This window comes from Patagioenas fasciata, chromosome Z (genome assembly GCF_037038585.1).
Source record: "Patagioenas fasciata isolate bPatFas1 chromosome Z, bPatFas1.hap1, whole genome shotgun sequence".
Classification (NCBI taxonomy): Eukaryota; Metazoa; Chordata; class Aves; order Columbiformes; family Columbidae; genus Patagioenas; species Patagioenas fasciata.
In genome coordinates, this window is record NC_092560.1 from 63973264 (window position 1) to 64000849 (window position 27586).

The 27586-nt window shown below is 35.7% G+C and overlaps 1 protein-coding gene across 8 annotated transcripts in view; it reads right to left on the minus strand.

The window, feature by feature from the left end:
• The window catches only part of NIPBL (NIPBL cohesin loading factor), a 161781-nt gene that overhangs the window by 36252 nt on the left and 97943 nt on the right, over nt 1-27586 (minus strand). For 6 of the 8 annotated variants that reach the window (XM_065860130.2, XM_071802483.1, XM_065860131.2 and 3 more), the window contains 5 exons: nt 15994-17619; nt 4252-4434; nt 1211-1408; nt 223-294; nt 47-136 (listed from right to left, as the gene is read on the minus strand). In XM_065860130.2, coding sequence (XP_065716202.1) covers nt 47-136; nt 223-294; nt 1211-1408; nt 4252-4434; nt 15994-17619 — 2169 coding nt within the window. The remainder of the gene's footprint in view (nt 1-46; nt 137-222; nt 295-1210; nt 1409-4251; nt 4435-15993; nt 17620-27586) is intronic. The other 2 variants (XM_071802487.1, XM_071802488.1) reach the window with 1 other exon arrangement.

Sequence of the window (27586 nt, forward strand, 5' to 3'; positions counted from 1 at the left end):
GTTTTTATGTTTCTAATAGTGGAAAACAAAATTTCTGACATATTACCAAAAGCTGTAAAATCCATGTCTTCCAAATTTTCCAAAATATTCTCTATTGAGGCAGCAAACCTCTTGAAAGTTGAAGAATCCATCATTTCTGGTGAAAAAAGACATTTATAAGTAATTATTTTATATACAAAAGATAAAATACAAATTGTATAAAAACAAATAGCCTAAAATTACCTTCAGGTGTTAGTTTAGGTTCATAAGCTCTCCTCCTCTTTTGTTTTTCCTTTTTCTTCATTTTTCTAGCCACTAATGAAGAGAATAAAGAGTGAAACAAATGCTTTCTCAAAAATTTAAAAATGAATTATTTACATTTCTTACACTGGTACTCAATACTGCATGTAAAGATGTTTATTTTAAATTTTTTAACACATTGTCCTGGTTTTGTTAAAAACTGGACCAGTTTCTCTTTTAGTGAATTTTCCTTTCAGCTAAGTTCTTCTAAGTAACTGAACTTTTCTGAATATGGCTGCATGTTTTTCAGACACTGTTTGCTCCAGAGTTGATAACAGTAGCAATGGGATGCAGAAGAGACCCAGGTTTAGATTTACTGCTATTGCAGCCAAGGTTGCCGATAAGTTTTGCACATCCCATAAGTGACAGGGGTGTATTTGCAAGGAGGGGTGAACAGAACAGGTGACTAAAACTGACCAACTAAGTATTCCATCCCATACACATCATACACCCTAAAGAAGTGGGAGATCATGAGGGTCTTGTTCTCTTTGACCATGGCTGGCATCTGAAGAGGATCCTGCCTGTCATGCCTGAGATCTGAGGCTTGGTTCCAGACTCTGAATCCCTGAATCCAGTTCCAGTTTATTGTGAAACTCAGCCCAGGACTTCCGGGTGCCTGCCCTGCAGCCTCCGGAACAACCAGCTCCCAGCTCTGCCGCAGGCAACGCTGCACTACCCTGGGAAATTCAAGATTGGTTTTGTATATTCTGTATTATTTTCTCTATTTATTAGTAAAGCATTTTTAACTTTTTCCAGCTTGCAAGTCTCTCTCCCTTTTCCTCCTATTGTCTTTCCTTAGTGAGGCTGGCAAGGGGTTAACAGACAGCATCTGCCATGGTTTACTGTCGCTCGGCAGTAAACTGTGACACATACCCATTAAAAATGCACTAGTACTATAGAATAAAATTAAATTTTTTAAATAATCAGTTACCATCACTGAGGCTAGGGGGAGAAGAATGATCATCCATATCAGAGTCATCGGGACTGCGATTACGGTAACGGCCACTACCAGAAGTCCTCCTTCCTTCATGAAAATGACCACTTCTTCTATGGTCTACAGAACTTCTTCTGTCATGTTCTTCATACTCCCAAGCTTCATCTCTATCCCTTTTATGTCTTTTACGAGAAGCTGGAAAATAAATGCATTTTCATTCTAAGCACAAAAATTCTACTTTAATTGCTCAAAGTGAAACATTTTTAAACGTTTAAAAGATGTGCAGATGTGGCACCCAGGGACATGGTTTAGTGGTGGACTTAGCAGTGTTAGGTTCATGGTTGGATTTGATCATCTTAAAGGTCTTTTCCAACCTAAATGATTATATGATTTGCAAGTTAAACAGTATCGTATAGCTATTCTGTAAAACAAGTGAACACTCTAAACCAATTATATAAAATTAAACCTGAGGTGACAATAATGCTCTGCATTACACTGCAGGTGGCTCCCACTTCTGAAAATGTAGCACAGAACTTATGCACAGAAGTGGTCCAAGTCTTTAAGGTAGTAACTCATACCAGGCTTTGAGCTGTACTGCTTCTGGATCAGACTTGCATCTGAAAGCACTACGATCAAGATTCATGATGCCTGAGCTACTAACACTGCCTAAATGGCTAGAGTTAACTGCGATAGAAGAAATGGAGGGCCATCTTGGATACCTGGAGTGAGCGTTCAGAAGAAATAAATGTTTTATGGGAAAAGACTTCACACATCTTAACTGATTCTTCCTCCCACATGGGACAGTATTTTGTGGAGGCAGACAACACCTGTCTCTGCACTTTAGAATCAATTTAAGCTCCACAGGATGAATTCTGACTCCAGCTAAATCTCCATGAGAAAAGTAACTTTCAATATTGCTTTCCAGCAGAATTTTAAATTTACGAGTTTAATCAATGTTGCACGACAAACCAGAATGTGTTACAGTTGTGCTGGCTCTCCAAGGCAAATAAGATGAACACAGGAACACCTAGTCACAATCACTACTCTACAAAATATATTTTGAAGTAGATAAAATGGACTAAAAATGTAAGTATTAATAACATTTCTAGAGTTATTATAAATTTATACATAAATAAAGACTATCTGGAATAAAAACACTCAATTCCCTTCAAAGTTCTGCTGAACATTTATGCAATAACATATTTAGCACTTATTGGATGAGCACTGTTTAATAAATTTTAAATTTCTCATCATTTATTTAATGGAATGCCCCTTCTTCATGAGATACGCAGAGAAATTTCTCTTCTTCTAAAACAATCACTATTTCAGATTTTTTAAAAATTGATTTTGGACAATCAAAAGAATTCCAAAATACATATTTGTAACAATACTAATCTTTTCAGCGTACTTGCCACAAATCTTTCATTCTCTTCATCATTTCATCTTTTTTTACTTCAACTCAGTTCTACAGTACTCCTTGAGAAATACTAGTACTTATTTTTAAACCAGATGTCCTCACTGAATTGTTTATAATGATGGTCAGATCTCTTCAGTGCATATAAGAAGCCTAGCATACCTTAAAACATATAATTACTGTGAAAGTTTTCCTTAATTTGCTTTACTTTGTATTTAAGAATTCCAACAGCCACAGTGGCTAATTAGCAGATTAGGATATCTGCTATTCCTGACAATCCTTTCCATTCCCAATCAACTTAAAAAAATTTGTTTTACTTTTTTATTTTTTAAGTCACTGTTCCAGATTATAAACATCATGAAGAGGTGATATGACATGGTAAACAGAGAATATAGAATGCTGAATGAAACAAATCATCATTAATCCTTTTCCTTTATCAAGACAGATTGCATATTACCTCAAGATCTCATACTCACAGTCAAAGCAGCCCTATTCAGTTATAAGTAAAAGGAAAACCAAACAGACGACACTTTCTGCCTTACTTATAAAGAGCAGAGGTATTTCTATTATAATTTTTATGTGTATGTGTGCATAAGCACTGCGTATCTGTTGGACAAGAACATGAAAAATTAAAAAACAGGACAAATAAGTCTTGACCCTAAGAAAGACTAAAAAGCAAAACATTGTGTTTTACAAAAGCTCAGTAAGATGTTTATATAAGTGGAAAGACCCTAAAATCGTGAAAAAAAATCATTATAAGCAAGATGCATTCCAGGTAACAGTAACAGGCCCTTCTGTAGCGCTGCATGGGTAACACAGCTAAGATGTTCAGTCAGACCAAACTGATTTATCCAGCTTTAAGAGTTTCTTTTCAGTGTTGACTAACTGAACAACCATGGAAACAAACTAACCACACTCTTATTAGTAAGTAGGAAATCCCTTCCTAGCTTAAAGGCACAGAACAATTTTCTGACACTCGGGAACTTCATGCAATCACACAGGAAAATTCTAACAAGCTTCCTCTCTTCCTTTGAAAACACTTCATCCAGAAATAGCATGATCAGCAAACGGAATTTTGAGAAGCCATCAAAAGCCACTCCACTTTTTCAAGCATTATATAAGAGAAATAATAAAAGAAGAAATATATTAAGAAACTTCCGCGCAGTAAGATTCTCAGTTTATCATATCAGAAAAATTCAAGAGGGAATCCTTTGCTTTTCTTATCAATAAAACTAAGAATAGTTTAAAATTTCTTTACTGAAATTTTTCTTTGCATTCCAAAGTATGCAAGTTTTCTGTGCTGCTTTAGAGGATATTTTCCTTAATGCGATTGGCTAAAAATGTTTCATAGCCCAATCGAAAAAAATAAAATCTAGGTAGCGGCTTCCCATAACATAAATAGGAAAGGAAATTTAACAACCAGCTGCTTTTCATCTTGAGTGACAAACTGAATCTAAGTCATTTTTCTTGTAAAAGAAGAAAAGGGTTCTAGGCCAAGCAGCTGTCACAACAGCAAACTTGTTTTCATTTGTTTTATATGTTCAACAACTTAAAAAAGAAGTGGACATTTTCATAAAAGCAAAATATTAGCTTTCTTTAGTATTAAGAACAATGTACTACTTACATTCAAAAGCTTCTTCACTGTCATTGTCTTCGTCAGAACTGATTTCAGCATATTTTGGCTTCTCATTAACTGTGCTACGTTTGCGCTTGTTCATTTTCACACGTTCACAAAGTGGCATGGTGGATTCGATTTCTGCCAGAAGCTCAGGAGGCAACTCTTTTAACACTGACTGATCTATGCTACCTATTAACGGAGAGTAAGAAGAGTAAAAGTGAACCCAAAGACAAAAATAAGGGCCCGACACCATAGTCCTTTCTCAGGAACTGCTTACATTATATCCACTAATAATACCACAGTTAGATGTACCTGGATGTATTCTACAGCCATTTCTAAAGTTGCATTTATTGTTCAGACTACAATTAAAAATTAACATAATAAATTGCATACACACCTTCAATAAAATATTTTATCAGGCATATAAATATAAAAAATGTCAAATAGTTGAGTTTCCTTTGTAAAAATATATCCTTGCTCTATTCCACAAAAATTAGGCTTATTTCAGTGCATGCTCTGAATTCAACAGGTTTCCTCTTAGTGTAGGTAAATTAAGGATTCTTTGTGCATCATTAACAGTTCTGTTTAGTCTCATTCGCATTATTTAGTGTACACAAGACAGTAATCTTCCACCTTCCAACAAGCAGGGACAATCTGTGGCAGAACCACTGCAGTCTTATCCCTGAATACCATCCAAATAATCGACACCCCAACCTCTGCCTTCTTACCTCCTACTAGGAGTTCTATGACGCAACTGAGATTTTTGCTTCTTTTTGTTACAAAGCAAAGCTGAAATACTTTATTTAATACAGATGAACGGCAAGCTGGACCACATCAAGTTTCTCTTCCACAGAAGTAAACAGGTAGACAAGATCAGACCATTCTCCTCACATGTTCAAACTGTGATTAGACCCACATGCAGGCAGTATCAAGGAGACTTGCAGCCAAAATTTTTACAGCTGACACAAGGCAGCCAAATTAATTCAGAAATACTTATTGGGGTTTTGTTTATCTGATGTCTTCATCACATAACTTTCTAAAATGTATTTCAACTTTTTCACTAATATTTGATCTTCTAGTCCAAGATTGTTCTTTTCTTTATTTCCCTCTTTAAACATCTTTAACTGGAATCAGAAGAGACTTAATATGAGAAAATAGTTTCCAGTAACAACATTTTAAAAAGGGATCATATATTACTGGTTTAGCAAATATCTGCATCCAAAAAAATTGCCTACAAGCCATGAAACTAATGATCAGAAAATCATTTTTCCTATAATTCTGAAGTATTTTCAGCAAATCATCTGATCCAAATGCATTTTAAAAAAACCCCACTGAATTGAAAATATTCACAATTTTGTAGAGAAATATCCATAAATAAAACCGATAGCCAAAGTTGTCCTTGCTTCCCCATGCTGTGGTTTTATTTCTGCTTTAAGTTGCCATCCTTAGATAATCACCATCTGCCAACTTTACCTCAATTCTCAATATTGCTTTCAAAAAATCTAGAAAACACTTCAAGTGTGGTCGACCATGTTGCTGTGACACAATTATTCTTTGCAGACTGGGCACTTGATTGATGACAGGCAGAACTACACTAGCACAGACAGATCAGGTCCTCTTTATGCACCACCAGCTGACTGGATGATAGTCAAGTGTAACCAGGATGCTGTACAGCTGTGCCCGAATGGTGGTGTCCCCACACTGATACTTCACGTCTTTCTGTATGCCTGTACAGTACCTGAAGAGTCTTCACTTACATCCAGCCCCAGACTACAGGAAAAATTAACATACAAAATTTTTAACACAATTTCTACAGGTGAAATCACTAGGCGACCTCAGATCCTGGTTCTCTAAAACACATTCTTAATTTTATGCACTGTTGGTAATTTTATTGAAATCAGTGGGACTACACACATAGCATAAGGCCCACAGCAAATCTGGCCAAACCAACCCTTTGCAAAACTCAGCTGGCATACCTGAACAGCCACTTCTTCAGTGCTTCTCCAAACCTGTGCAATGCCTACATGACTTACGTAATAGTTGCTTGCTGGAGGAAGAACATGTTTTTGTTTGATTGCCATTACCAAAAGATTTCTTAGAGAAGGTATTCAAGAATCTTCAGTTGTTACTGAATATCCACTGGCCATCAAGATACTTGTTTTCTCACCAAGCAATAATGGGCAAAGTATAATTCATTTGGAGATCAGCCAGAGGATTTTAGCTAACAATGAATTAGTCTGTGAGCCTCCTCCTGTATTCTATTTTCATCTGGAAAGTTTGTCAAAGGGTTATGCCACGTATAGTAGCAAGATTTATTAAAATATCTACTGGATGTAGTTTTTCTCTTCTTCATGTATGGTTTACAAAAATAATGGAAAGGCATAGAGCCAATTCAAATTTCAGCAATGATTTTTGTTCATAACTTGATGGGTAGTTTGAAGTTTCTATAACAGCTTTTAGCAAATATTTACACATATCTAATCTTAAGAAGGATCCAAAAATCACCTTGCCTTGAATTTGCAAGTCAACTATATCTCCCTGATTCAGGCAGATGAATGCCTTCAAAACAGGTTGAACATTAAGAAAAAAGTAACAACATTATGGACTTCCACTGGATCCACTCAATACAGACAGCACAATTATTTCTTGACAGAACAATCAGTGTGTTCATATTAGTTTCCCCTGGCTTGATATAACAACTTCAAACAAACAAGCAGCTACTGTAAGGGGGATGATGCTTGCTCATCCTTAGGTCAGCTTTCCACGATCAGAGGGCCATTCCTGCCATAAAATCAAAACCAGCACTAATAAACTCTGTTATCTGCTCAGCAATGACTTATCTTTGCTTTCCAAACTGTGGAAAACAGATGTATAGCTTATATTTTGGTGCAACTTCCTATGAACTACTAATCCATCAAAATTCAAATACATTTAGAAACCTAAACACAAAATTGCTACTTCCATAACTATAAGAGACAGGTAATACAGTGGAAACAGTTCTTATCAGTTTGCTTACATGATTACTTTTAAAATCCTTGTGATGTCAAAATGACGTGTTTGCACGTACATCTATTGTGGCAAATGAACAAGTGCTTCAAGAGAAACTGTCTCTCAAGTTCATTTCAAAACTGAGGCTTATGTTAATGAAGTCTTTTGCATAACTTAGCCTCCCACAAATGTGTTTTCCATTTCTGTATGCTAGTAGATTGCAATAAGCAAAACCGCAGTTAATGCAATTTCATATTTGTAATCTCTCTATATATCTTTGATTTTAAAATGCAACTTTATCCAACTATCAAAACATATGCAAGAACTCACATGGGTCTAAGAAGGAACAATGCAACTTGTTTGAAGTGAGGATGTCAATCTTAACTTTGCATTTCTCAGCATTTAGAAATTGAAGTTTAACCACTCCCCACGTTCTAGAACTTCTACAACTGTGAATTGCCACACATCTTCATTTTGACGTTAAAAATAAAAGTCTAGAGCTGCAGCTCAATTTTGCCCTCCTCTTCCTCTTTTTGTTTTGTCACAGAAGACACTACCTGCTTCTAGACTCATTTTGCTGATAACTAATATATCCAATCTTGCTGTTATTCCACAGAGGCCAAGCTCACCTTCCTTACATATAGTCTCTGAGCATGTGATAGAGGATGTTACAGCGCTTTTGTGTGTACCTCCCCTATGTATCACCAGCTAAATGTATAACTTTCTGAAGTAATTTTTGGTCACCACTACAACTACAGTGATAAAACCTCCTATGTCAGACATATATGCAGAAAGGAAAGCAGTTTATTTCTGACTAAGCTCGAACAACTTTCAAACTCTGTGCTAAATCAAATAAAATGCACTCTGACTACATAAAAAGAGTGCTGCCTTCCTCTTGGATAGCCATGTCTGTAACTACAACAGCACAGACTCACAGCTTAATTCTATTATGATCACTCATGCAGATAAGGTTCTATTTTAGATAAAGAACTAAAAGAAAAAAGAGATAAAAGTACTTTCCATATCTGGAAAATAAACACCCCTTTAGAATAGTTAAGTACTGTTACAATATAGCACTTGGGCACTACAGGGCAAAGGGCCACATGACTACCTGTGATTGATGAACACCATACTGGTTAAAGCCAAAAATTTTTTTGCTATTTCTTGGTGTGCAAATTCAATTATGTCCTTTCCAGCAGGCTCACCCTTAAAATGCTCCACTATGTTCTTTATATGGTGCTCAGAGTCCTTGGTGATCAAAGTCCCTTTCCCACCAGCTTAACACTCCTTCAAATAATTCTATGCCCTGAAAAGTTTCAAGAACAGAAGCGGAAGCACAGGAAAATGGCAATCCTTTTCTCAAAGAGGAATTCAAGGTATCAGTAAAAGTCTTATGAGCAGACATACCTTATCTCAATAGCATATCTTCAGCTGAAAAAAAATCAACAAATCAATGCTGGTGAAAACAATCTGAGAAGCTGTGCATTTACTCCAGTAGCTTTCCTCTTCTCCCATTTTTTGCCTTAAAGGTTATGGAAGGGTATACAGCTACATCCTATAGAGAGGATATAACCCTCTACTGAGATCCTTACCCTCAACTTTTGACAATATCCATGAAGGGATAACTCCTGAGCTGAGCTTGCACACACGTATGTCAGAAGAGGGTGGGAGACTGAGATGCTCTCACTACCACCCAAGGGTCTGTGCCCACAGGATTCTCTGCTGCAACAAATTTGGCAGGAGAGAGAGAAACAGTGTCAGCCAGAAGTGTACCCTACATAATTCCATAGGATCTGCTTGAAAACATCTTTCAAAAAATCACTTTTACTCATCTGTCCCAATAGTGGCACAAAGCAAAGACTCACAGCCTTGGGCTAAACAAAGTAAGAGGTTCAGACTTGCTGTTTATATCGCAGTCCATAGCTCTGATCTTGAAAAATGGGACCCAGCCAGGCTGGTGTGTCAGAGAAGAATCTGGACACAGCAATAGAACTATTTCATTATACAGCAGAGGTCATAACTGCACACAGCTAAGCAGCACAGATTCAAAAATAATTTTACAATAGTGCAAAATACTCTTCAGAAGCAAGAAACATTTTTTGATGGAGGTAAGATATTTCCAAGAAAATCCTGAAAGATCCAGGCAGAGAGCAGGGAATATACCCAGCATGCACTCTCCGAGGATGCCAAGAAAACTCACATTTACATTGGTATCAGTAACTTCCTCAAGCTACCCAATTGCTGTGGCAACTGTAGCCATAAGTTATTTTATTTCTTATTGCTATTCACTGTTGTTTTTTTTTTTTTTTTTAATAGAAGTTCATAAAAAGATAATAGAGCAGTCTAGTCTTACAAGATACTTCACAAAACTCCCCTGGTACCTAGGGTGAAATGGAGCAAGATTGGAAATTGAAATAAATGCAGTGGTGCACAAAATCCCTCATTTTTTATGAATCATTGTTGGAACACTGCTTTTAGATTTTGCTGTCACTGCTCTTGAAAATATGCATTGAAATGTCAGCTAACTCAATTTATTGTACTAAGAAGTTACAGTGTTTTTTTAGAGCTGCAAAACCCAAAATGTAATTTTCTGTTACCATTAATGTTTGGAATCTGAAATTTATGATTGATGGATTTTCCCAGCCATGCATTCAGATTAACCTAAAAACTGAGCGATAGGGTCTCACCTAAGAAAAAAGACCTTGATTAAATCAAGTTACATCTCAATTTTTCCTCTCATTAAAGAAAAACTCCTTTATAAGAAATACAATACAATCAAGATACTTGCAAAGAACAAGCAAAACAAATGCCATGATTTACATCTGATCTGTGACTATAAAGTCACCAAGAAGATCTGTTTTTTCTTTATTCTATCACAGAAACATTCTCAGGCTTTATCTTTTAAAGTACTCATGTTCTCCTTCTTCAAAGTAACTTAATTACATTAGCAACAACAACAAAAGATTGCTGATGTTTTAACTTTTAACATAAAATACTACAGGAACGTGCTCGGAAGGTAATGAAGCAGTATGTGTATTTAAGGATCCTTTAATAGATACAAACAACAGTTTGGCAGTTTAAAGAAGAAAAAAGGTCTCATCCTTTTCACTGCTAATGTTCACACAGAACAAAAATGAATTCCAAATTTCAAGTAAACAATTTAAATTTTCTAACACAAAACCAGCCACATATAACAGCTAAATATATCAAGCAACAGAAAAGCTATTTTACCAAAAGCAAACATGAGGCTTTCCTTTATTTTCATTTTTCCAAATTTACCCTTTGTTTAGAAGAAAATTCAAACAAAAAGTTTTGAGCACATATCCCTGCACGTAAGCCAACAAACAACATCCACATTTAGACACTTGGGTGTATGAACAGGTCTGCATTGTGTATTGTAAGTGATGTAAGACAAACTGCTGGCCGCCATTTTTACTTACTGTAATGCATTGTTGCAAAAATGATTCATGTAAAATAGCCATAGCTATTTCCAGAAGTAAGAGGTACATGATCAAGCATCCAAGTCTAGGAACCAAAGGCTGTTTAAGACTTTGGAACATGTGATAGAAATTTAGTACCTAATTTGTCAGAGCAATTTGTTCACAGTAATTTTTCAAAAATGAACCAATTAATCCACTCCTAAATCTGCAGACAAAGCATCATATTTCAGATGAACCAAAGTACAATGAAATTATTGACTTTGGTCGAATCTACTGCTGCTAAGAAATACATGTGTAAAATATAAAGTTCACTCTTATAACCCAGAGAAAACTTAACAACAGCTAAGAGAGCAAGAATCAGAATATTTATTTTAGTTGCAAAGACAAAAGTAGTAAATAACTGAAGTGGCATCCAGGCAAAGCACTGCGCTGAAAATGTGTCCTACTCTACTGCTAACAGATCAACACAAGAAAGGATTCCAGTGTGCAACTGCAGAATTCCTGCTGCCTACCAATACCAGTGTATCCAACATCTACTTCTGAAAAACTGGCAGCAAAATAATGAATGCCCAAGAGAGTAGGTACAATGCCCATACAAATCCCAAGAAGTTTTCTGGGATAGGACTGACATGCCATACCTAAAAAACCCCTGCAAATAGGAACGATCTATTTGGGTGAAAAGCATGCTAGAGAAATGAGATCTTCCTAGACTATTAGATTTAACAGGTTACACTTAGTTTGGTTTTGTCTTTTGACTAAACAATGCCTGGAATACTTTTCAAACTATGACTGTGTTCAGTTATTTTCTTGCAGAACAGCTGCTTTCCCCACTGATTTCAGTAAGTACAACAGCATGACTGTTTCAGCAGCAAGAGACTGGGTTTTTCGGAAATAAATTTGAGTGAAGTCTAAAATTTGCTTAATGTATGAATATCCACATTGGTTTGCTAATTTTGTCCTTACAGGAGTCCGATACGCAAAGGATTTAAACAAATGTTTAAAATTGATTCTCCCCTTTTGTCCACAAAAGCGTGGACAGCTGTTTCAGGAAGTATTTGTGAGTAGCTTTGCTGTGCTAACTAGACGACTGTGAGAGGCATCACAAGTTGGATCACGGACCCAACACAGTCTGGATACAGCTTTTCATCCTGGAATACTCTCTTTCTTGTCACTCCTACCTAGACAACGAACATTTAATTGATTACCCTGCTTCAGAAGTGAGACTGTTTCCAGCAGTGCTACAGATGATCATGTTACACAAATGCCAAGCTATAGTTAATACAGGCTCTGAAAAGTCACCTGGAATTAAAAATAAAAAAATAAACTATAACAGAAACACAACAAAATACACAAGCATGGAACACAGAAAAATCTAGCAGCATTGTTTTAACTCTGTGACGTGAAGATGATTAAGCAGTAAATTTTTTAGTTCCTCAACACTAGATGCTTTTAAGATTCAGCAGGATAGGGCGCTGGGATATCTTGTCTAGACTCTGCTCTTGCCAAGAAAGGTTGGACCAGATGATCCTTGTGGTCCCTTACAACCTGGTGTTCTATGATTCTGCAAGAATATGTATGAGGAACACCTTTGAAGAAATGGTAAATCTTGACTCAAATTTCACAGCAGCAGAAAACGCAGTGTATTTAGAAAGAATTGTAGTGAGCAACAAAAACCTGTGTTTCAAGTTCTGTGTTGCACAGAAAATGATATTCTAGACAATATACACAATGAAGGAGTACCATTCAGATTTTTTTTCTTTGAACAACAAACTATCTGTTGGTGATACTGGAAGACCCAAAAGGTGTTTTTGCACAAGTCTTAGAAAACACGTACTCATTTGTGCTAGAACTACAACTTGCATTACATGCATGATGCTTATTTTGGAAAGGTAATACTCCAAACATTAAAGAACTCAGACATCTCCTTGTACAGACAGTTATAGTTTCTCTCATTCCTTTGTTAGAGTATGAAACAAATATGAGTAAAATTCGCCTTGCTCAGAATGCAGTAACTGTGAAACTGTTAAAAGCTCCCATTCCCAACACAGCTGATCAGTACAGCTCTAAGAAGCAGCAGACATGATATTTGTAAAGCTCTGGAAAGCAAGGACAGTAAACATGACCTCCTCATTGCAGGTACAAACTCAAAGGGAAAAGTTTCACGGATTCACCAACAACATACATTTGCATTAAAACCAGGATAAAAGGCATTCACAAATGTTCAAACCAGAAGAAAAAAAGCAATAAAATTTATTCTGATCCACAGGCCACAAAAATTTCACCGTAAGACCCCTTAAAGAAAATACTACTTTTAAAAAATCCATAACTTTCATCTGAGGTAGCGTAAATCTTTCAGATAAACGCTCAAAGATCAGGAGAGAGATAAAAAAGGTCGTTTCTTGCCTGTGAATGCCAAAAGAGACTGTTGGGATGGCTCACTATTACTGGTCACATACTATGGATATCCCTCCCATTGATATATTAACAAAATTTTAAACCTGTCTGTAAAACTGGATTAAAATGTTACTTTGTCTTTTTGCAGTACAGTTCAAGGCTTGTCCACACCCACAATGAAGGTATGATTTTCAAATTTAAAATTTACTGAAACAATGTAGAAATTGTATAGACTTTCAGTTTGCAAAGCTTTAATTTTAGCTTAACACACGTCATAATGAATAGGCATTAGTCCCTTAAGACTGAATTACTACCTAAACTGTGCTTTGAATTAGCTCAACTAATACTATTTTAAACTGCAATCCAGATAAATCGCAGCAATGATGTTGTGAATGACAAAGCCAAGAAAAGACATTTTCTTGGGTGAAGAGTGGATGAAAAAGCAAAAACGAAGGTCAAGAAATACAGGGAAGTAAAATAAGGAAAGATGAAGCAAAATTCACTAAGCTATATGGAATAAGAGGATGTGAGATGTGGAATAATGATGCTAAAAGGCAACACTAGAGAAGATTTGCTACAATCTAGTAAGAGAAATACAGGATGAACTAAATAGAGAATGTTTATTGAGATCACATTTACTAGTGTATTAAAATGTTTATAACTAAAAACGGCACAGAGTTAAATAGTGAACACTATTTTCTCTCAGGTGGAGTGAGGACATAGTGGCAACCGCTTAATAGCTTCTATATCAGTCAGCTGTTGACAAATAGACTTTGGCTTATGAAGAGACACCTTTCTAAATTATGAACCTTTTCAAACATTGGCATTCACCTAGTTATTCAGCATAATATATCCTAGGAAGTAAGTCACCAGGAAGCTGAACAGAAAAAATGTACAAATAAAAATACATATGAAATATCTCAAGTTCAAAGACACTTTCTCCCAGATCTGCCTGGTTGAACACTCAAAACTCGGCTTGTAAGAGAAACATAATTACAACACCATTCTTTCCACAAACGTCTTTCTAGAACCATTGTAAGAACCTTAATCTGAATACAATTGCAAAGAGACTGTTATTCAATTCAAACATTTTCTTTCCCTGGAAAATATGTCCCAAGTAATTTGAGAGTATGTAAGAAATACATGACTTTAGAAAACAAAAAATACACAAAAATATTGCAGAGAAGTTATAAACCTGATCTTAAAATTAATGCCTCACTCATGTGGTACAGCTACTAGTCATGCCAATCAGACAAGAGTCATTAAAACCTTTACATATTACTAAAATATTCCATTTAACTAAGCACATACAATACAGAATACAAAAAAAGTACTTAAGAACATTTTAGAAAGCATACATGCACTGTATATGGTTCTGAGGGCTCTAAAAATTATTGATTTTCTGCACAAAGAATTGTGTGAATTCAAAACTTATCCTTCTGAGAACAGACCTGAGTTCCATCAGAAAATTTTTAGTATTTCCTATCAAGAACACAAAGGTTCCATCCAAAATCTTTAGATTAAACTGATGACAAGGATGTAATAATTGTATGTCTAACTCTAGATACCCATTATTTAAAATGGAATTTTTGCCTGTTCTGTATCTCAAAAAAGGACAGGGGAAATGTTTGTATTTCCAGAATAAAGAGAAAATACTTAACAAGGAGGCTAATATTTTACAAATAAGTAATACGCATCCTGAATTAGTAAGTCTTTAAGAGTTAATACAAATGAGTTAGTAGATAGAGAACAGATACAGCACAATAAATTCATTACACAGATATCACCTCTGTACATGTGCACATAACCACAGGTATACATTCATAAATACAATTTCTAGGTAACTTCTTATCAGATCAACTACATAAGAAAACATTTTAATCTCAAATTCACAATATACCTCGAACTGCATTCATACATCATCTTGCATACAGCTGAAATGCTCTGCCCTACTGCTTGATTTCTCTGTTTTCAGACATGACATGTCTATGAAGATAACTATGCAAGAAATTTAAATGCTTTAAATAGTAAACATTAAAAGTGAAAGGAGCCCTGACCAGTTAGAAACATCGATTTCACAACGTGAAATGATCTACTTAAGTCTGAAACCAAAGAACTGAAACTTATGGCACCAAAGAAAGCAATCTTACTTAAAAAGTATGAAATCTGTAGATGAGACAATCAACCAGATATTACAAACTATCCTGAATTAGTTGCTGTCCATATGACTAATTTGAAAATGCCAGCCAACTGTTTACCAGTTCCTTTCCTCTTTCTGCATACAATGGACCCTAGAGACAATGAAGCCTGAATTCGCTCTCTTGAAGACAGAACCTTTTAGTAAGCTTATGGTCACACAGCCTCAAGTGTGGAGGTTCCTCAGAGCTGTATTTATAGTGTAAAAGAAGCAGATGGCACTCTGTAACTGTATTCTTACTGCATCATGTCAAAACATGCCTTTGAAAAACACCTTTCGGTTCCAACTAAAAATATTAAAATCTTAGGGCTTGTATACATAGTATTTCTCACCACTTCAGCTACACTCATTTAGTTACAGTAGTATCAGTTCTTATACAGACACACTTAAACCAATTTAAATCACATCTACAACAGTCATGTTTCACTGGATAAAATACCAGGTTAAACTAATATAGCTGAAGTACAGCTTAAGATGATTTATTTAAGTGTTCCAACATGAGTTACTTGCATTGCAGAAAATAAATAATTTCAGGTACATTGTAGCAAGGTTTCCAATAACGACAAGCCTGCAGATGCATTTCACTTCGTTCCTTAAAATCACCACATAAGCAAGCATATAAACTCATTATCAAATGTCCACGTTTCATTTCTAACCACAGAAATAGCAAATCTAAAAGAACAGGAGTGTAAAATATATAATGCAATTAATATTAAAAAAAAATCTTACCTTTATTAGATTTTGATGACTTGTTCTTGTTGGGTTTAAAACAAGAGCCCCTTGATTTATCTTCTCTATCCTTAATAAATTTCTGCACATCATCCAAAGAAAGCTTTTGAAGGACAACTACAGGCTTAGCTCCTTTATTTAGATCTTCAACTAGACCAATCTTCTCTACTTTGTCCTTCTGTTCACCTCTAAATTCAGTTTTCCTTGACTCCTGAGTAACATTGCCATCTTTATCACGCTTGATTTTTGGAATGACAAAATGTTTCAATGCACCAGATCTTGCCCCCAACAAATAACTGGGAAACTCTGCTTTATTGTCAGCATGTGTTTTATTACTATCTACTTTACTCTTATTACCATCTGTCCTTCGCTCATCTTTGCTGTTGGGTGACTTAAAACCAGGTTTATCAGGTCGTGATTTACTAGAATCCCCTTTACATTCCTGTTTAATACGAGGGCTGTCAGGTCTTGATTTCTGATCCCCAGAAGAAAACCTTTCCCTTGATTCACCAGACTCATGCCTATGTTTCCTTTCAAATTTCTCAGGTTTTGAAACGTCAGATTTAATACCATGCTTAGACTCGTGTTCATTTTTGTTTGAGGATCTCAAATATTCAGGTCTTCTGACCTTGGATGGATCTGCTCTGTATCTCTCTGACTCCCCCCTATCCTCACATCTTTGTTTAAGGCTATCATGGTCACGCCTCGGTGTATCAGAAACTGAACGCCCATCGGGCCTTTGTTTTGTTGGATCAGCTCTACTTTCAGGTTTTACTCTTGAAGGATCAGATTTCACATCTAGTTTATTCCTAGATATTTCAATTTTCTTATCTGACAATGGTTTACTGGAGTCCCTCCTATTATCATGCCTATGTTTGGGTGTTTCAGGCCTGCCTTCAGTCTTCTGTTTGGGTGTTTCAGGCCTGCCTTCAGTCTTCTGTTTGGGTGTTTCAGGCCTGCCTTCACTCCTCTGTTTGGGTGTTTCAGGCCTGCCTTCACTCCTCTGTTTGGGTGTTTCAGGCCTGCCTTCACTCCTCTGTTTCGGTGTTTCCGGCCTCTGCCTTATTTCCTGTTTGCCATTATTTTGTTTTCCGTCATTTTGTTTCATCTCCATCTGCCTGCTCTCGTTTTGTTTTGATTCTGTCTGTCTGTTCTCATTTTGTTTCACTTCCATTTGTCTGCTTTCAAGTTTGGCTTCTAACTGTTTGTTCTCATTGTGTTTACTTTCCAATCGTCTGCTCTCATTTTGCTGAAATTCCATTTGTCTGTTTTCATTTTGTGGGATATCCATCTTTTGACCCTCAAAGTCTGACTTTCTCCTAAAAATCTCAGGATGGTTTTCAGGTTTAAATTTAAGAACTCCAACAGCATCTTCTTGGGGAACACACACAAACCCATCATTATACTGCTTAATTTCTTCAGGTTTTTTTATGGTGTCCAAATCCTGAGTTACCATTGCCTGAGAGTCCGCTCTTCCTGCTTGCTGCAGATCTATACTAACCATCAACGCTCGTCTTGCCCCATTTCCTGCAGAACCTGTCTCCTGAGAAGCTGCTCTATTCCCTCCAGTAGCACCTCCAGCCTCCTGTGGTTTGTTTTCTTGTTTTCGCTTCTTCAGAGGCTTATCTGCAAGTTAAAAAAAGAAAAATCACAAATTATATACATAGACTGGCAAACGACCAAGCAAGTACGTTCATACCTCACCACTGCCACCAAATAATCCTCCCCAGCATATATGCACAACACACAAACCCCACTGAATTAAAAATCAAGAATAAAATTTCTCTAGCTAATACTTTTTCATCTATTCAGACGATCATTCATTGTCAGTCTACAACAGGTGTCAATTAATCATTAAAAAAACCTTCACCCTCAAAACATATGAAATCAAAATCCCTGTATAATTCCCAAGAGAACCATCTAATACAGCAGCTGCAATATACAACAACCAAATCCGCCTTCAAGAAAAAATAATTTGAAAATCCAAACTAATCAATTATGCTTGAAGCAAAAGTCTGCAAACATGAAGTTAATGTACACCTCCACAACTGCTTTTTGAGGAATACTACTATAAAAAGATTCTCTTCTGCAGATTCAGTCTGCTTCATTACACATGAACTAAGCAAGGATCTGCAATGCCTAATACAGATGTTCTCCCTGCTTTGTTCAGTCCATCAGTTGAACGCCAGATGTATTTTAGAGTGGGAACACACAAACAATAAACAAAAATTATTAAAATAACTCCAACACTCCATGCTTCTATTGAAGCAAAGCAGTATACCAAAAGTTGGAGTCTACACCATAACACATGTATTAGTAGGTGGCCACTACACACTTAATAGCTTGAGTATTTTCCCTTTGCAACCCTAACGTTTTTCATGGATGAAATAAAAATTTCAGTGATAATTTTATGTACCGTGAAGAGCCTGATCCACTAATAAGTATTTCAGTTTATACTAAAAAATTATTAAGAGCAGAAAAAACAAAAATAAAGCCCCCCCCCCCCCGTAATTTGGTAGAATTCATAGAAATGAGAAGTACACAGAAGTATCCAAAAGCGTTCTTTTCATTTGAACTACAACCTATTTATGTTACTAACATGGTACTCTAAAATAAAATTAATTTCTGCCACAAAAAACAAACACCCTACCTGCACAAAGGCTTATATTCTCATTTCTCAACTATCATGTGTAATTTGTCAAAAAAACAATTACTTTCTCTGTAATCAGGGAATATTACTAAGTCTAGGGAACGACTAAATATAGGTTGGAAATTCTGTTCTAGATCTGTTGTCAAAATGTCTAGACCATAAATGAAATATAAGAAACATAACTTATTTTGTGCCTACATTTGTAGTGCCTTATCACCAGATGCAATGAACCAGGTCTATTTTTGGGAGCAGGAGAATGAATGGTATGGAGGATGCAAAGGAAAAGGGAAATAAACTCCAAGGAAAAAAACGAAACAAACAAAAAACCCCAAATGCCATCCTCTCAAGCTGTAAACCAGAATTATAACATTTGATTTCTAATTTCTATCTTTATAGAGGATTCTTATTTAGAAGAATGGAAACTTTTAAGGACCATCTCCAAAATTAAGATCAGAATAAAATAAGTAGTAACCTGGTCAGTTCCAGCAATGTGAAGAGGCTTTTTCCCCCACCATTTTCATTCTTGAATCTATTTGCACAGCTCTAATTTCGTAAGACTCTGAAATTATGTGCAACATTTAAGATAGATGCAATAAACTCCATGCAGACACTGGTCAACTGCAAATAAGGAACTTTTCAAAGTTCAATAAAAATCTGTAGGAATGCCTGCCAACTTTATGATAGACATGTGAAACAAATTTCCCATATAAAAGGCACAGCTTTTTGGCCTGAAGATTTTTTTTTCTCTGAGAACTTATATAAATTAATTTCCCTACACTACTGATTAAAATGAACATATTTTTTTTAAACCTTCATGCAATGACAAAAAAAATATTTTTCTCCCTATGACTAAAAGGGCTTCAACCTCATTGAGTTTCATGGGAGGTCTTAGGAATGGTCATGAACTAGAAGCTTTCAGACTAATAGGTTTCAAATTAGAATAAAAAGATTTCTCTCTTTTTTTTTATATATATATGTATATACACAAACAGTCACACACATCGTTACCTTGCTTCACTACTGCAACTCTTAGAAACACAAATCGAGAAACTTGTGTTAGGAAAAAGTCAGCTTTTTCATCTGAACACAGCCACACTGAAAAAAGTCCTTTAAAGCTCTGATGGTGGATCTAACAGTAGCCTTTCAGACATTACTGTTATCTGCCCCATTCCTTTAACTAATGTTATCACCTGTAGCAGAAGGGAATACACATTCGTATTTCCACAAGTGCATTTCATCATCCAATAGTATCACCTTACAGCACTAATGAAGATGGCCTGCATTAACTTATGAGGCTGAACAAGTCAGTTAAGCGCCAAGCAAAGGCTTCCCTCTGCTACCCCTACTATAGAAGCAAGGTAGATGGCCAGGAGCTATGATACTTTAAACAGCTGTAGCTGGATGAACCAAAACTCACCTTTCAGAGCCCTCATGCGGAAGGCTCCAAGATTAAACAACCAAAACCATTCAAGTAGGACCAATTTTCTCGCTTGAACTTCTGTAACTGACCAGGCTCAAAATGCTGCTGCTCTTCATCATCCCAAACGTCAAATTGTAAGTTGAGAATATATAAGTAGATGATCACATGACAACTTGGCATACATATTCCCTCTAAATACAGAGCTCTTCTGATGTACCTTCTTCATTTCTCTTGACAACTGAATATTGATGTTTTAGTAAGTTATTATAACCACAACCTATTGACATCTTATCTGATAAGAAAGAGACACCTTCAAAGTTTTCTTTTCCTAAATGGCAAGGTGATTGCAGAGTTACAGTTTACTCCTAGATGTCTTCATTTTCCAGTCCATCTTGATGGTGATCCTCAGAACTAGACTTGATCATTACTGTTTTGCCTCTATGAGATTTCTGAATCTAGGATAAAAAAAGCTGGCCCAAGTATATGAAAATATCAATTTGTACTAGGGCACAAAAGGTAGGAAGAGTACCTACTATCACTGTGTTCATTGAGCATAATGAAAAAACTCCATCAAATGAGCAAAAAATGTTTTAAGTTGCCATGAGAGCTGCGGAAGTTTGAAAGATGAAATACACCATTCAGCTTCAAGGGCTTTATAAAATCTTGAACTCATTTTGAACTATATGAGAACAAGAATCAGAGAGCCAAGGACACAGTAATTAACCTCTGAAAACAGATGTCTTCATGTCTTCTCTTTTATGAACAAACATATGTTAAATTTGCGTACATCTATTTTTTTAAGGCATGGGTCCCAAGACTTTCCACCATTTTGATGAACAGATGAACATCAGAACTTTTACAATATCCATTCAAATATACTTCGTATCCTTCAAGGCATCAGTATCCAGGCTTCATCCACTTCATTCCATAGACAGTATAATTTCTTTTTATTGTCAGGATCTAGGACTTGGCCAAAATATCAGACCAATGTTTCTCTTTCAAATCCTGCAGACCTAGATTCATAGCTTGCCACAATTCTGAGCATGTAGGCTCAAAAGCTCTTGAGACCAATAAAGTGTGATCAAGATCTTTTTGTTTTGTAACTGTTTTCATAATAAAAGGAATATATAGTAAGCCACAGAAGAGTTTTCTAACTATATTAGAGATCAGGTATCCAAGGTCTTTGTTTTCAGATTTTCTTTTTATGGACATCTTTCAATTCTGCCCCCTGCCCAGGAATGTAGATACCTCCAAAATACTTTTACATTTTGTTCAACTCTTCAAAAAAGTTTATGACAGTTAAGAACACAGTCTGATCCCAGTTACTCTCTTATTTACACATCCTTTTGGCTTGGTAAATTCACATGGATGTCATCTTTACATTGCAACATGCTCACCAGAAGGCAGTACCTTGGTAGTCAAAGTAAGATCATAAGCTACCTTATTCTAAAAAAAACATTAGGAGGTATTCTGTCAAATTCAATGGGTCACTGTGGTGCAACAGACAAAACTTTAAAGGAACCACAAGTTTGAAATGTGAAAAAAAAAAAAAATAGGTTAGCTGGATTTCCAAATGGTTCTCTCTCACTTGTTGTCTTATGAACAGCATTCCTGGAGACAGGCTGTGGCATCCATCTTTGGAAATATCCGTATGTCAAAACGACAAGCAGTTTCAGATTTAGAAATTAATTAATTACTGTGGAATATTTGTGCAAAAAACCATTGCATTGGAATAACCACAGATGGTGTGAGTCAACTGTGATTTGAAGAATATCCATCCTGCAATTGGATATGGCCTGGAAGCTGAGCAAGGGTTAGGGACAGCAGCTGGATTAAGAGAGTTGTATTAAAGAACTATCTCCATTCTTCCATTTAACCTGCAATCTCTCCAAAGCAGTAATGAGAACACCATTAGTGTCGAAGTCTCCGATGTTACAGTTTTCTTGCAAACCTGATAATTGCCTTAAATCTCAGATTAAACTTGTTCAACAAGTATAATAGGATGATAGCCTAAAAATTTCTAGAACTGCTTGTCCTAGCAAACTCAAACAGGGCTTTATAAATGTATGTGAAAAGGCAACAAGCCTAAATAATAACCACATCCATGGTTGCTAGGCTCCATTTTAGCAGAATGGGAAGACTCCACTTTATTAATACTGTTTGGTAGACTCTTAAATTCCAGAATGATCTTGAACGATATCGAAGACACAACAGAAATTATCACCTCCCCATTTAAACCTTGTAAGAGACTCAACTGAAGACGTAATATCCAAGACGGTTAAATGTGAATGTATTCCTCTTCAGACCCACAAAGAAGTCTGATCCTCTAACGCTGAATTCTGGACAAACAATTTTGATGATTCAAGTATAAACTTTCTTTTTTTTAAAGCATAACAATTAAAAGTCTTGTATCTTAAAGCCCTACACTTTTCAGAAGTGACTGGGATATACCTCCACTCATTTGAACTATTGAAATCAGCAACAAATACATTTAACCCAAATATACCATTCCTAAGCAGGTATTACTTATTGCCAAACCTTCTATTTTTAACATCAGAGAGGAGTCAGCAGAGATCCAATTACAAGCTTATCTCATTTAAGCTAATGGTCAAGGTTAGGAATTTTCAGCAGATAACATACACGTCTAAATAACAAATTTATGTTTACTTAAAACTGTTTTACTTTCTTAGTTTTTTTTCACAGATCAAAGCGCCATGTCCCCCACCCAACAGTATTTTGTAGACCACAAAAATCTAAAGCAATTAATCTAATCTGGGTACAAAGGGGGTTTAATATTACTTTAATGGTATTGATGGAAGACCTACCAATGGAGTGAGGGCAAATATCCATTCTTATCTTTCTGCTGCTCCATGAACTTCAGCATTACTGACCATGAGAGCTTGCTCTCACCTCACATCTCCTCAAAGCCACATTCCAATAAACCAAGAACTGAACAACCAGAAAGAACTCTTTCCATTAGCAGAAGAGATTCCCACAGTACTAGGTCCTCCTCTTGAAGTAGAGACTCGGCAAACACAGGTCAAAAACTATTTTCACTGCTTGCTCCTTACAGAAGAAACTAAGAAGGCAGAGTAATGATCCTGGTATAGGAAGAGTTATAGAACTAAGTCTCTGAAGTAGAGACCAGAGCACAGAGGGCTTCCAGTTGCTGCAGTTCAGAGGACGGGATTTTTAAGAATCTGAACAGAAACAGCTGCTAACTTTTAGTAACCCCTTAAGAGACTTTATCAAAGTTATGGTCACTGTACAAAAATGAAAGCCCATCAGGAGGGATGTTCAAACTCCTTCAAGACAAAATACAGAAAGATATCAGAGTCTCCGACATGCCTTAAGGTGTAGGAGACTTCAGAACCTTAATTTTGGTAAAGTTTTGCTGGCTTTATAAAATGTAGTAATAATGTAATCAGGATAATGGGAGAATGAAACATGACTGTTTGAATTTTTGTACTTAAGGATGTCTGGTAACTCATTATATACTGTCAACTATAGTAATACAGTATAAACATTAGATTAGAAAATAACAAAAATAGAACTACAGAAAAGTATAATCAAGCACCTATACTTGTTTAGAGACTGGAAGCTGTAACTTAATCTCCCTGAATTTAATAGTACTTTTACAAACAATACGATTTTAATTCATTTATGAGTTAGATTTTTCTGATACAAATGCTGGGGTTTTATCCATGTGACTACTTCGTGAAGAATTATAGTTTTGTAAACTCAGTTGTTCAAATATCTGACCAAACCTGAAGGGCAATTACTTTTGAAATACCCAAGACCTAATTTCACAAGAATAATGCAATACACAAACAGCAGACTTAATTAAAGCTACTTATGTATCACTTGCAGATTAACATATCCAGTTAGTTTTAAATTAATTTATATAAACAGCAAACTTCAGAAATAAGCAATGACTTTAAATTCTCCCTTCCAGATGTTGATTTGATTCTGACAGCATACTTTGCAATCTTCAGTTAACTAGATTAACATTTACACTGCATGGTAACAAATAAAAGGTCTGTGTCTTCTTAGGCTGATGTCAAGAGTAATCTTAGTGACTATGAACTGCAGAAATGCTGGGCTTAAACTCTTAAGAAAGTTTATTACTTATACACACTATTTCTTTAGCAAGATTTAAATTCATTATACAGAAGTGACTGTCACAGAACAAAATAAAGTCATTACTGGGTAAGAAATATTAAAACCACTGATCAATGTAACAGAGACAATCAGGGCCATACACTACCTTCAATTTATATTTAATTTTCTAATCTTAGTTTATGCTATGGATTTAAAAAAAACAAACACAAAAACAAACAAACAAACAAAAACAAAACCAAAAACCAACCAACCAAACAACAAACCACAAAACCCAAGAAAACGCCAAAACCTCCTTACCAAACTGGGAGGTTTTAGTTGTTTTCTATACCTGCTCACAAGAGCAGGTTGTCTGCACTACCCTCCATAAAGCACAGCCTGCGATAAACAGGGGTATTTGATTTCATGTTACACAGGCGCACCAAAATAAAGTAAATGCCATTAAAAATACACCTCTACTGTTTTTTTAAACCTGTTTTTCATTCAATCAGTATTTCATTATTTATAAAAAATATAAAAGAATGCATTTTTTTCTTGATTGATAGATAGAAACATTGCAACACTTCATTGCAACTGCTCTAGATGGCAGAGGAATTTCTTCCCCTTTTCTTAAAACACGTCTGAACACACACACACACACACACAAATCTTGCAAAGCTGCTTTTTTCTTGGGAAAGCTATGTTTCATCATTTATGCCACACTATGAAAAAACAGACCTAATGAAAACTCATATACACAAAATACTCCATACATAATTCTCACATTGTCCTCCTACATAGGGATACAATTATTTAATATTTTACACTGCACCATTTCATCCTCTGGTGCTAGTCACTGTAATCTTCTTCAAGATGACTACACAAATGACTACACTTGTAGCTCCATTTTTAAGGACATAAAATCCCTATAGCACATTTTTTTAAATTAATACCGATACACTAGTTATAATTCCATGTTCTGTCATTTCTTTTAATTGGTTACATAAAATCAGACATAAACAAACTATTAATTCTTAGTGTTCTTCTCTTAGTTTCCTCTTTGGGGAAGATCAGTAATGAAGAGAACAGGATAGGAGCTGGATAAGAACTTAAAACGTAAGAGAAAAAGGTTACTTACCTATAAGTGTAGTTTTGAGAGTTTTGCTCCGGCAGATTCACACTCCTGGGATGTGTGTCTCTGCTGCTATGGGCTTGGAACAAACTAAAAAAGAAGGGCCCACAGCAGGCATCCAAATGCCCCCTAACTGATCCAATTATTGGAAATTAAGTTATTACAGCTTCACTTTCTCCTAATTCAAAGAATCCACAGTAAGATTCCAAAGAAGGGGGTAAAATGGATCCTCAGAGATAAAATATTAGGGGAAAAAAACCCAGAGATACGAGTAGGTTTGTCTCCTTTTAAAAACAATTCTAAAGATTTAAGTTAAAAAAAAATATTAGCCTCCCATTGAAATGGTTAGTGATTGATAATTTCACTACTCTTCTCACAAACTCCAGAGAACAGTACCCTTTTACAAGTAAAAGTAGAACTCCTTAATCTGTTAAGACAGCTGCTTAATATGAAAGTGTCTTTGAAGTAGCGTAAAATGTACCAGTGAATACAAAATAGTATGTATAGAAGAGTTTAAATTAAAATTTAACAATCTGAATAAAATTAAAAAACTAAAGCAATTTGAGAAAGAGTCTCTGAAAAAAGATGGGTTATTTTCTATCTTTTTAAGTAATTTTCAAGGTTATCTTCCCTCTTCCTCTTCCTAGATAACTCAGAGCTCCTGTTAATATTTGTATCTTAACTATTTTTGATTCACAGTACTTGGCATTTTTAGAAAACCATGAAGTTCTTGAGCTATAAAACTTAAACCTGAAAATTATTTCAGTAGCAGATCAAAATCTTGAACAATAAAAAGAGCTTAATGTAGGAAAGGTTTAAACTGAAACTGACTGACTAGCTTTGAACTACTTGACTACAGACAAAAATAACTGACTTGGATCTGAACAGTGGCAAAGCAAGAGTTAAGGCAAAGAACTGAGGTTACCAAAATGAAATTTATCCCTCAGCATCCATTCCCAGAGCCAAACAAGAAGGGAAGGGGGGGGAAGAAGATTATTCCTAAGAAGAGAAATTCCTGGGACATAATTTTCCAAAACTCAACATTTCCTGTATTTTCTTGGAGTAGTCAACAATGTGAACAAAGCACAATTCCAGTTAAGCAAACAAAATACATTCTGAATATGGACCTCCTCCTGTTTCTTGAGTATTCAACAGCACCAAGTAATACAGGAAATACAACTACTGATGGTGATGAGAAGAAAGTATGCATGAAGCTTCATTACCTTTCTAAAGGGATTATATAATCAACATATCACGATGCACGTAAGCCAAGGATGGTTCACTTGTTGACTGTTGTGGAAAAATACGATTCCTTTTCTGTATTAGCCCTTCTTAATAACTTTTTTCCAACTCAGATAAAGTGAATCTTTATAAATACTAGTTGGATCTATTTGTAGTACTACGCATCCTTTCAAAGAGAATATATGATCTAGTGTTAATTGACAACTTGTACCTGATGAGAGTATAGAGGCAACTGTGAGGGGGCAATGACAACTGAAGATCTGAGGCATGCCACATTCCATGGACTTATTTATTTGTTCTGAGGCTATTAAATATAACAGATGTATCAGAAGGTACCATTTTGTGTCTTGATCTCCAAGATCTCCAACTATTTCTTTCCTTAACAGATACAGACAAATTACTTGCAAAATTAATCAACAGAAAGATACTTCATTGATGGAAGAAGTAGGAAGAGAAGATGGACTATTGTCCTCCCACACAGAGGACAAAGATGAAACCAGCTTTTTCAAACTTTACATCTATCATGATGAAAAGACCACATAATCCACTTAATTCAAGATCCAAATAGACCAAAAGGATAGAATTATAAAAACAGAGTTCTGAAAAACACTCAGATACGAGGTAAAGATTGATATTATAAAGTCTCTCCTCATGCATATCTGACATATGTTAGGACAAATATGCCAGATTTTGCATTAGTGATTTTTGCACTAAGAATTTATTTTTCAGAAGGCAAAAGCATGACAATCAGGGTCCAGAAAGCTATGCTGCTCTTCAAAGAAGGTACTTATACTAAACCCCATGTTAGTTTCACCTCTGAAACAGAGACTGCTTCCCATTTTGAGAGGCTTTGTTTGGTGGAAGCTAAATGTTTTAACTGTTTTGTTAGAATTAAGGATCTATTAAGGAAAGTTCTGTAATTACTAAATGTCTCCAAACCCCCATTTCCCATCTGTACCAAGCATTATAAAAGGACTTCAGCATTATAAAAAACAAACAAACCAAACCAAAACAACAACAAAAACCTTAGCATTGCCTTAGGCAAATGTAG